The sequence below is a fragment of the Podarcis muralis genome, chromosome 11, assembly GCF_964188315.1.
Source record: "Podarcis muralis chromosome 11, rPodMur119.hap1.1, whole genome shotgun sequence".
Classification (NCBI taxonomy): Eukaryota; Metazoa; Chordata; class Lepidosauria; order Squamata; family Lacertidae; genus Podarcis; species Podarcis muralis.
Genome location: NC_135665.1, coordinates 66839769 through 66850561, shown reverse-complemented (window position 1 = coordinate 66850561; position 10793 = coordinate 66839769). Strand labels below are relative to the sequence as shown.

At 57.4% G+C, this 10793-nt stretch overlaps 1 protein-coding gene across 1 annotated transcript; it reads right to left on the bottom strand.

Annotated features, from left to right (window-relative positions):
• Nucleotides 1-2687: 2687 nt before the first annotated feature.
• LOC114606481 (gamma-secretase subunit Aph-1b-like) lies at nucleotides 2688-10123 on the bottom strand. The gene is made up of 7 exons (XM_028748805.2): nucleotides 9960-10123; nucleotides 9431-9601; nucleotides 7691-7764; nucleotides 7234-7356; nucleotides 7022-7149; nucleotides 4074-4197; nucleotides 2688-3921 (listed from the first exon to the last, which is right to left on the bottom strand). Exons 1-7 carry the CDS (start codon nucleotides 10070-10072, stop codon nucleotides 3884-3886), a joined length of 771 nt encoding a protein of 256 aa, XP_028604638.2. The 5' UTR covers nucleotides 10073-10123; the 3' UTR covers nucleotides 2688-3883.
• Nucleotides 10124-10793: the final 670 nt, after the last annotated feature.

Sequence of the window (10793 nt, the reverse complement as noted above, 5' to 3'; positions counted from 1 at the left end):
GGCCGACACACAAGTGAGCGGCGCAGAGACAGGCGTCAGGAGGAGGCAGGCGCTAAAGATTCTGCTGCGCACAAGAAGCGCCCCCTGGGGTAGTTCAGCTGCAAGAGCAACAGGAGCAGCCCCCTCTCTTCCTCTCACACTCACAATCTGATTCACGCTTCATCTCCGTTGATTGAGGCACCTTTCTTTTTTCATCCCGAAAACGTTTTTACCGGGTTTTACTGGGAATGTTACAACCAGGAGGAATATGTACGGGGAGGAGATGGAAGAGAAACGTAGCGTTTCCGCATTTTCCTTTGGTCTCCTCTTCCTCTTCCCCTTTGTATGTGATGCGGTATATTTTGTTTCCCGTTTCTGTTCCTTTCCTGTGGTCTCCTTGCCCACCAGCACTCCGGTCTGCCTGGATGGGATGGAAGCCTGGCTGGGTGTGGACTTCGCTGCGGCAGCTGCTGGGTCGCAAAGGCCGCACACAGAGCATTTGTTGTGAACTGAGACCCTCTTGCCACCCACCCCCTTTTTACAAGAACCCACAATGGAACCAGGCCTTTGTTGTGTCAGTTCTTTTTTGCATTACAAAAAGGTTTGAAGCACATGCTCCCATCTCTGCCCACTTTTTAAAAGAGAGTCACAGATGTGCTGGCTTGGAAGGGACCCCTGAGGTCATCCATTCCAACCCCCTGCAGTGCAGGAACCAAAGCTCAAGCATCCCTGATGTGAAGGACAGCCCACCCTCTTCCTGGGGAGCCCCCTCCCCACCCCGCCTGAAAGAGCAGGGCTTCAGGGAGAGGGGAAGGGAGGCCTCAGAGCCAGCCTGGCCTGCTTCTGCCCCCAGAGGCTCAAGCCCTGCTGCTTCTGATGCCCACTTAGCTGTGGGGTGTCCTTCGGCTGGGAAATGAAGTGTGGCCCTGGATCCGGGCATGAAGACACAAGGCAGGGATGGGCAAAAGGGCCTTGGGCAGCACAGCACACCTCAACCATGCTGTGCACATACAAGAAAGGAGGCCTCCCTGGAAACTGCGGGTTGCAGAGGGTTGGACTAGATGACTCTTTGGGTCCTTCCAACTCCTCAATTCTAGGACTATACAGGAAGGGAAATGTCAGGATGCCATGGGGGAATGGATCAAGACTACTTTGCCAGACTGGCGCTGCCATGTCAGTCGTTCAAGAGAAATCAGAAGCCCAAGAGACAAGTTTGGTGACTGAATTGCCATGGCCAATAAACCAGCTGGGGTGGGAGAAGGGCTGTAGCTCAGTGGTAGAGCACCTGCTTTGCAGGTAGTAGTTCTCCAGGTGAACCCCCAGCATTTCAAGGCAGAGTTGGGAAAGAGTCCCGGCCTGAGCCCCGGAGAGCCACTGTCTCTGGAGAAAGTGTGGAGCTCAAAGACCCAGTGGCTTCTGGACTCGGCTGCAGTGCCAGGCCCAATGGCAGTGGGTGGTGGGCACCTTTCTAGCAGGGGGGAGGGAGGGCCTGTGGCAAGAGACGTCCCTGTAGCCTAGGGGGTAGCCGCCTGCTGGCATGGCCCTGAGGCTGAGCCGCAGGAAGGGGGGAGGGGCCCATCAGGCCAGTTCTGTAAAGCAGGGCCAGGGGACATTTTTGGCTCCTTGTCAAGACCAGCCTTTGCTAAAGCTGGCAGGTGGGTGAAGCTGGCTGACTGTGAATCACATGACCTCATGCTGTCACCTGATTGACAGGTGAGATGTCCTTGCCACCTGTCAAGATCCCTCGGCTGAGGTTCCTGGTGTGGTGGCTGAAAGGCAGCTGCAAGCAGGACTTTTCGGCTTTCTGCCTGTTCTGCTTGCAGGTTTCCCATAATGTGAGAACAGGATGCAGAACACTCTGGCCCTTGGCCTGATCCAGCAGCCAGGCTCCACTTAGGTTACTGTTTTGTCCTTCTCACCACTTGACATGGGAAGGAGAAACAAGGAGTCAGCCAAGCAGGATCAGCCTCCCTTCGCACCAGCTGGCAGGGGCTGGCAAGGGCCCTCCTGGCACTGGACTCAGCCTGGCACCACCAGGATTGCTCTCTTCACACTGGCTTGATGTGAAGGCACCACAGTCCTGTTCTGGGCATGGATTTAAAGGCCAGACTTCCTGATTCCCAAGTTGAAGCAAGAATGGATAACGATCAGCAGGACAGAGATGGATCAGGTGAAGACCCCTTCACTAGCAGTGCCCCTCTTTTCTTCTATTTATTTCTGTTTTCTTTAATGGCTGACATTGCTGGAGTGTCAGGCTGATGGGAAGCTAGTTGCAGAGGTTGACTGGCCACGGGGGTTTCTGTGGATATGGCTGAGGTTGAATGCAGGTGTATCCTTAGGGCGTCAGTGAAGGGTGGTATAAAACTCAAACAAACCATGATGTCAGAAGCAGGATAAGCCCCAGGTCCCAGCAAAGGGAGAGGCAGTCAAAGAGCTCAGGCTTAATGCTCTCAGGATGCATCTTCATGGCAGTTATTTGGAGCTATATTAACTTTTTCCATAAAGGAAAGGTTTGAGGACGGTTGGAGGAGGAGGTTCACGTGGCCTTACCTGTATAGTTTATCAAAGACACTGTGTTTCTTTCTATATTTGGGTGCTCTTCACATTGAAAAATTGTCCCAGAGTATACAACGAAACAGGAGGCATTTTAGGGCCCAATTAGTACTAGTGTTGAAAACCCTGGATTAACTGAGGTCCAATTACCCAAAAGTATTTATTCATTTAATAGAACTGTAGAGTTGGAAGGGACCCTGAGAGGCATCTAGCCCAACCCTCTGCAATGAAGGAATTTCAACTAAAGCATCCATGGCAGGTGCCCATCCAAGCTGTGCTTAAAAACCCCCAAGGAAGGGGAATCCACATCCTCCAGAGCAGCGTTTCCCAACTTTGGGTCTCAAGCTGCTTTTGGACTACAACTCCCATCATCCCTAGCTAGCAAGACCAGTGGCCATGGAAGATGGGAGTTGTAGTCCAAAATAGCTGGAGGCCAAAGGTTGGGAAACACTGCTGCAGAGGGAGACACCAGAAAGTTCCTCCTGAGGTTTAGCTGGAATCTCCTTTCTTGTAACTTGAAGCCATTGGTTTGAAGCTTACCCTCCAGAGCAGGAGAAAACAAGCTTGCTCCCTTTTGGGATATTTGAGGATGGCTCTCCTATCTCCTCTCAGTCTCCTCTTTTCCAGGCTAAACAAAACCAGCCCCCTCAACCGTTTCTCATCAGACTGGAAGGACACCAAAGGACATCTTGCCGCCCCCAGAAACACAATCTGAACAGGAGGAGCCCCTGAAGCAACCAGCAGCCAACCCAGCCCTATTTCTCAGAAGATGCAGCCCCCTCTCTGAAGCCCCCCTCCCTCAGTGTAGCACCATCAACCCCACCACTGCCCAGACAGGTACGCACACTGTGGGCCTCATCCAGCCTTTTTATTAGTACAAATGTGCAGAGATGTGCCCCCCATGAAAGAAAGAGGCCATGTGGGGCACTCCCCCTTCCCCAGTAACCCCCACCCCGATCCCCTCTCTTCTCTAAGCAGACCACACAGCTGGCTCTCCCTCTGCACCCCCACCCCACAGAGACAGATGCTCACCCCCCCAACACCCTATGCCGGCACCTGTCATTCGCCCAGCACCCCCAAAGCCCACCCCCTATTTAAACAACACCAGCTGGCCAGAAACCCCTCTCTGGAGGGAGGGGGCTTTTGCTGCAGATTCACAGGGTCCAGGAGCTCTGCTGCAGCGCCCCTTGTGCCCAGACCTTCTACGGCAACTCGCCCCAAGAGGGGCTTCGGGGGCAAGTCCAGCGGCCCCCTCCTCGGGCCCAGAAGCACTCCCAAAGGCACAGCAGCTGCGTCCTCCTTGCCTCAGCAAATGGCTCCAAAGGACAGGGCGGGGGAGCCCAGCGGGGTCTCAGGATCCGGGCGGTGGCGCTGTCCCACTCCGCAGGCCTGTGGAAACAGACAGGGGGGGGTCAGAGGCAAAGAGCCTGGGACCTCAAGCCCCAGGAGATGGAGGGGCCACCTCCAGGGAGAGCCAAAGGCCTCTGGGTGGGTTGCTGCTTGGAGCCAGGGTGACGATGGGTGTGGCTGGCCATACTTACACAGGAGGAAGTGGCGCAGGTTCTCTTTGGAGCCGCCAGAGACGTGGAAGGCCCAGACGGCAGCACCTGCCATGAGCAGGTAGGCAGGGAGGAGGCTCCCCAGGTAGATCGGGTTCCAGAACGTCTGCAGGAAGGGAGACAACATCACATTGCAGCAGACAAACAGGGAGGGGAAGTGAATGCTTCTGGAGGAAGAACTAACAAAAGGCATTTCCATAGGGACAAATGTCAGGTTTTGCAATTAGACGGGAAGAACCAAGTGCACAAATGGACACAATGAGGGACACCTGGCTTGCCAGCAAAACATGTGAAAAGGATCCAGGGGTCTTAACATGAGTCCACCGTGTGATGCAGCAGCAAAAAGGATTAATGCTATTCAAGGCTGCATCAACAGATGTACAGTGGTACCTCTGGTTGCGAACAGGATCCGTTCCGGAGGCCCGTTCGCAACATGAATAGAACGCAACCCACAGCAGCACGTCTGCACACACGCAGGTTGCAATTCGCTGCGTCTGCGCATGTGTGAGCGGCAAAACCTGGAAGTAACCCTTGCCAGTACTTCCGGGTCGCTACGGGATGCAACCTGAAAAAACGTATCATGAAGCAAACATAGTATGAGCTATGACTGTAGTCAAAAGGCTCCCTTGGGTGGTGGTGGAATCTCCTGCCTTGGAAGGTTTTCAGCAGAGATTGGGTGGTCATCTGTGAGGGATTCTTTAGCTCTGGTTCCTGCACTGCAGGGGGCTGGGCTAGATGACCTTTGGGGTCCCCTTTCAGCAACAACTCTGATTCTAACCTAGGATTTTGAATCTCTTTTTGCTAAATGTAAGGTGAAGAAGGGGAGGAATTGAGTTTCATTCTGAATGAAACTTCTCCATTCTCTCCTTTGCAGGATAGTTCTCAAATGTGCTGCTGCTTTTCTTGTCTTTTGAGGATTTTTAGCATGTCCTTGAGAACTTGCTGCTACCCGTCATCTAAGAATTGGCCTGTTCAGATTTCTGCTGGCCTGACAACTGAATGGAAGAAGTATCTCAGACCTGCCTCACCCTTTGGCTGCCAGCAGTGGGGGGGGGGGAGGCCCCTCAGAGGACCATCACGGCCCCCTTTCATGGTGACCCAGACACTCCATTCACCTTGCTTCAGGTGTGCTGGCCTAGATCAAGGGGGGGGGTGTCAACACACACACCTCTCCAATACAGCGCCTGAGCTCCCCATGACCAAAGTGCTGGGTTCAGGAAGCCGCCTCAGAGCTCTCTCGGCACAGGTGAGGGCAGAAGGTGCCCAGGAGCGCCTATGCTGGGTCTTCGGCAGATGGGACAGGAGAGGCAGGGAAGGGTGGGAGAGCAGAACGGGGGGGGCCAAGTCTGGGGCCAGCCCGTTCTCTCCCCCCCCCCCCCAGCACAGTTGGGAGCTGGCTGCTGCTTCCTGAATGGGTTTCTCCATGAATGCACCATGGCGGACGCCGGAGTGTGGAAAGGGGCACCTCTCTGAGAGCGTGGGAAGCCCAGATCCTAGAGGAGCATCATGGGGGGTGTGAGATGTATCACCATCCACCTCGATCCCTAAGCATGCACTGGCTCCCAGTGGGCAACTGGGCCTGGCTGGTTGCACCCAGAGCCCGGAGCACCTTGGGACCCCAGGGCTTGGGACAAGAGCTCCTTCTGTGGGGCTCCTGCGGGGCTGGCCTGACTTGCGGCGGCAGCCCAGGGGCAAGAAGCAGGGCCTTCTCGGTGGTGGTGCCCCCTTGACGCAACTCCCTCCCAGGGGATTTTCAACTGGCCCCCGCATGAGAAGCATTTGGGTACAAGGTAAAAATGGCTCTGTTTGTCCTTTTTTTGGGGACTTTCAAGGATCTATTCCTCAGGGAGCTTTTGGAGAGCTGCTTCTCCTCAGCTGGCTTTCCCACTCTCCAATGCACCAGACTTCTCTGCCTGCTCCTTTGACCTCTGAACATGAAGTGACTAGCATGGTCTTCCCCATCCTTTCATGCCATTCCCATTTCCCCCCGAAGCATTTCCTTTTCTGTGGACATGGACTGATTCCCTCCATGGAGCAGCTTTACAGATTCCACTCAAAGCTCCAATTAGACTTCTCCATCACACGCCTCCCTCCCCTGTAAAACTTGCTTCTCCTGTCTGGTAATACTAATGTTATACCAGAAGTTCTTCTAACTTTTGCATAAAGACTACAAAAACTTTGGGGGCTCTTCTTCTTTTTACCTGGGACATGACTTTGCAGTGCTGAATTTTCTATTTGAGAGGCAGATACAGACTGTTTTATGCTGGCAATTAAATGTAGCTAAATAACAGCAAATTCAATGCAATTTCTCTGGAGATTCATTTTTTTTAAAAAGCAACTATTAAAATACCAAATACTAGCAAGTTAAGAACAGTTGGGAATTTGGAAGACCCAAGTCAGTATTATTTCACTTATTCCTTTATGTTTTAGATTAATGCATTTTCTTACTTCTTAAGGGAGTTGGAATGGAGAGTGTGGAAGAGACACCCCATAGCAGCCCGTGGGGTGGCTGGAGGGGGTGGCAGTGCTTTCCCTCTCCCCTTCCCAGCCCCACATCACTGCCAGTCACTGGCAGCGGGGGGGGGGGGCGGCAGGGAGCTCGGCACAGAGCAGGCGCAGTGTCAAGACTACACCACTCAGCCCCAAGCCCCTGCCCCCCCCCCCCATGGCAGCTGCTCCCTTCTCTGCCCTTTATCACCCAGGATTTGTTTTTGGTAGCTTGACTTCATTGATGCCATTCTTTTATATTCCATTTATTCTTTTATCCTTCCTTTATAATAAAAGAATAAATATTGCCCCGATTTGTTTATTATGCAATATACTGTTTGTTTTATGCTGCACCTTTATAGCAAATAAATAAATGAACGAACCCTGTTTTTGGCCAGCAGCAGCATGAGAAGTGCGCCCCTCTCTGCCCTCCAGCTACTCACCAGGCCAGAGACGATCAGGTGGGTGAGCACCACAGCTCCCACTTCCCACCACTGCTTGGTCTCACAACCGTGGAAGAAGATGATCCCCCAGAAGGTGTGCAGAAGGACCAGCACCAGCGTCATGAAGGCTGAGGCGGGAGAGAGCATCCGTTAGGCAGGGAGGAGGCAGGCCAGAGGGGTCAAGGGGGGGGGGAGTCTCTGGAGACCCTTACCTGACGTCAGGAAGTAGAGCTGGGAGTCCCCGTGGATGCCCACCGTGCCGGGCCCCAGAGAGTCCGCCAGCAGGTTGATCATGGAGAAGGCCCCACTCATGAGGCCAAAGCCCAGGCCGGCCACTGCGGGGAAGAAGCCGTTGTGCGCAGAGTCAGACCGTGGGACCCCACCCCCCACCCCCTCCTCAGACCCAGACATTTCACCAGGAATGCTCCCAGAGCCTCCCCCATCTTCTCCACCCCTTCCTGGACTGCTCTTTTCCCTCCCAGAAGGGAGATGGCTCAGCCCCAGATTGTCTGGACCGGGGGGGGGTGCGCTCAAGCAGCCCCTCCCATGGATATAGAAGTCGGGACCCCCCCCCCCCCGCCTTCGGGCCTCCTTTCTTCCTCCCTCCCTCCCTGGGCTGAGAGCGCCTGCCTTTTGCCCATTTCTCTTCCCTGCCCTCTAGAAACGCACCGTACGCCATCTGCTGGATGGAGATGGGAGAGCAGCCATCTTCACTCAGGGCCAACAGCCCCTCAATCGCCTTCCTGGTCAGGGGAGAGAAGGAATCCTGAGTTTTGTACTGGAAATCTCCAGCATCTCTCACCTTAAGCACTTTGGCCTGTCTTAGAACCCGAGAACTGCAGAGTTGGAAGGGACCCCCAAGGGACCCCCTCCACAAGGCAGGAATCACAACTAGAGCCTGCAGTCTTGGTGCCATGAGAGGGGCACCCTTCCTTTCTGCCTCTATTTTCAACTTGATTTCAGGAGAATAAAGTCTGCACAGAAGAAACCCCCAGCCAAGCTGATGATTGGAGTCCAGGCAAGGCAAGCCCCCCTGCTGGCCTTCGCAGTCATGGGGCAGCCCACCATCTCTCCCGATGGGGCTCCTCACGGGTGGCGCTCATCAGGATTAGTCTTCGAGGGGAATCTCTGAGCTCCAGAGGTGGATGGGGGGGTGTGTCCTGCAGACAAGACAGGCACACTGGCCTCAATGGGACCAAAGGCCCAGGAAAGACCCCTTGCTACAGGCAGACCAGTATCTCCTCTGCCCCCGCAGCAGCCATTGCTGCGTCTGCCAAGCCCCTGTGGTGGACTGTGGGGCAACCCACACCGTCTCTGCCCCAGGGATCTCACTTTGCCCTGGAGTCTCCTCCACCCCACAGTCCTCATGGGGGTCGGGGGAGGGTGCAACAAGTTAGTGCTGGAAACAGGAAGGATCACTGCGCTGACGGCAACCTTGGAAGGCAAGACTATGGGGGAAAGGCAGCCTTTCGCATGCTGAGATGTGTCGGAGCCCAAAGAGATCCGAGTGAAGACGGCCGAAGAAGCAGGAAGGGTCCAAGGTGCAGACTTCCACTGCAGCTCCTCCTCAGCGCAAGAGGAGTGCAAAGAACAGTCTTGCTGCCTCCCGGTTTGGCTTCCCATGCTCTTGCCCAGCTGGAGGCTGTGGGATCGGGACCCTCAGGCCTGGGTGGGAATCCCTCAGCATCAGTCCAAAATGACCGGGGAAGGGAAGAGGTTCCAATGCACAAGCAGAGAGGCTCAGGGAGGCCCAATATTCAGCCTAAGAATCTGCTCTGAGAAGCCTCTTCATATACCAGTTTAATCTGTATTTTCTCATGGCGCTACATTGCTTCATGCAGCTTTGTTTCCTTCAGATTACTGACATCTATAACATTGCCACAGGTCCCAGGAAGTATGAAGAGGCAGGGGAGAGCCCTGCCCCCCCAGCCTCCCTCCAGGATGAACCCCTAACCAGCCCCCCTTGTCTGTGGCTGCTCAACCCACCACGGACAGGAAGAGGGGGAGCTGCCCGGTGCCCCCACGTCCCTCCTTCCACCCACCCGGCCCTGCACTGCCTGCCCTGACCGGCAGCAGCCACAGCAGTCCAGGCATTCAGGCAGAGGCTTCGCCCGGTGCTGCCAGGCCTTCTTTTCTGGGGGTCAAAAATGGGCACCTGGACAATCTGTGGTATCCACGTGGCGTAAGGGGTCATGGGCAGCATCATTTTGCCCAGGACTGGCATCAGGCTGGTTGGGAGGTGACTCCCGGGGGGCCTCGCTTGCCACCTGCAGCTTCCACCACTGCTTCTCCCCCCCCCCCCCAGGGTTTGTCGCTGGGTTGCTGGGAGGGAGGGTCCCCTTGGCAGCGCAGGACTCGGCTTCAAAGGGACCTTTCCTGGCCCAAGGCTGTGCCCCCCAGCGCCCCTACCTGAGCAGCTTGTAGTAGAGGAAGCGGAAGGCCTCCTGCAGCAGCACCGAGAAGATGACGCCGAAGATGAGGAGGCCCCTCTGGAGCGCCTCGTTGGACGGGTCGCTGGCCTTGGCCGCGATGAACCAGACCAGCGAGGAGAAGAGCAGCGAGGCCAGCCAGAAGAAGGCCCTGCAGCCGGAGGAGAGGAGGGCCAAGGTCACCGGCGCCCCCCAGCCAGGCGCCCCCCGGGCTGGCCCAGGAGCCCCAGGGCCCAGGCATCGCCCCCCGCCCCCCAAGCCCACCGGCAGCCCGAGGCGCAGCTAGCTGCTCCAGCACATACTGGGCACCGGGGGCGGGGCTAGCCGCCCTCGGGGGTGGGGGGAGTCCCGGGGGGCGGCGCGCCGATGTCACCCCCCCCCCCGGGATGACACCGGGCCGGGCCGCACCCAGGGCACCCTCTTCCTCCGCCGGAGCCCTCCCCAGAGAGAGGCCGGGCCCCCGCGGGGAGGGGTCTTCCCGGTCCTCCTCCCCCCCCCCCGGCACTGACCCTGCGATGAGGATGATGATGCGCAGCGGCTCGGCCACCACCGTCAGCAGGAAGAGCGCCAGCGCCGGCCCGAAGGCGATGAAGGCGCAGCCGAAGAAGACGGCCAGGGTCATGGCCGCGCACCGAGCCCCGACGGGGGGCGTCGCCGCCGCCGCGATGCGAGCCCAGCCGGTCCCGGCGCCCAGGAAGACGCGCTGCTTCCGCCCCCGCCGCTCCCTCGGCCCCCCGCCGGGCCTCCGCCCCGCCGCTTCCGCCCGCCTGACATCACATCCCGGCCGGCGCCGGGGGCGGGCGCGGAGGCAGGGCGGCGGCGGCTCCTCCTCCTGCTCCTCGGGCCCGGGGGGCGCGGCGGCGGCGGCGTCGCGGGGGCAGCTCAGGGGCTCCCGGGCGCCTTCCGATCCGGGACGAGGGGGACCCCCAGTGCCGTTCCCGGGCGCGGCTGGCGGGCGCCCCGTCCGTTGCTCCGGGCGGGGCGGGGCAACTGGAGTCGAGTGGGGGGCAGGCAGGGGAGCCACGCGGCGGCAGAGCCCAGGGGAACACCAGTGCCCACCAGCTGCGGGGCGGGGAGGGCGAAGGGCCCTCGGCGTGGGGGGCTGGGAGTTGCAGCTGCCGAACTCTTGCCGTGGGGAGAGCGCACGCCCCCTCCCGCCCCCATGGCAAACTGGGGGCGCCGTCTAGGAACACGGGGGACGGAGCGGATCTTGACTTGCTTGGGGGGATGGATGGAGAGGTGCTCAAGGGTACACAGTACCGGCATCTTTTTTGAAATGTTAAAAGCCTGACACTTCCTGTAACAACTTCATGGCGAGTATATATATAAAAAAAAGCACTAAG

Coding starts and splice junctions, on each gene's coding strand:
- LOC114606481 (XM_028748805.2), bottom strand. CDS start 10,072: ATGACCCTGGCCGTCTTCTTCGGCTGCGCCTTCATCGCCTTCGGGCCG. Junction 7,765..9,430: donor CTCTACTACAAGCTGCTCAG/GTAGGGGCGCTG, acceptor TCCCCTGACCAG/GAAGGCGATTGAGGGGCTGT. Junction 7,357..7,690: donor CATCCAGCAGATGGCGTACG/GTGCGTTTCTAG, acceptor TCTTCCCCGCAG/TGGCCGGCCTGGGCTTTGGC.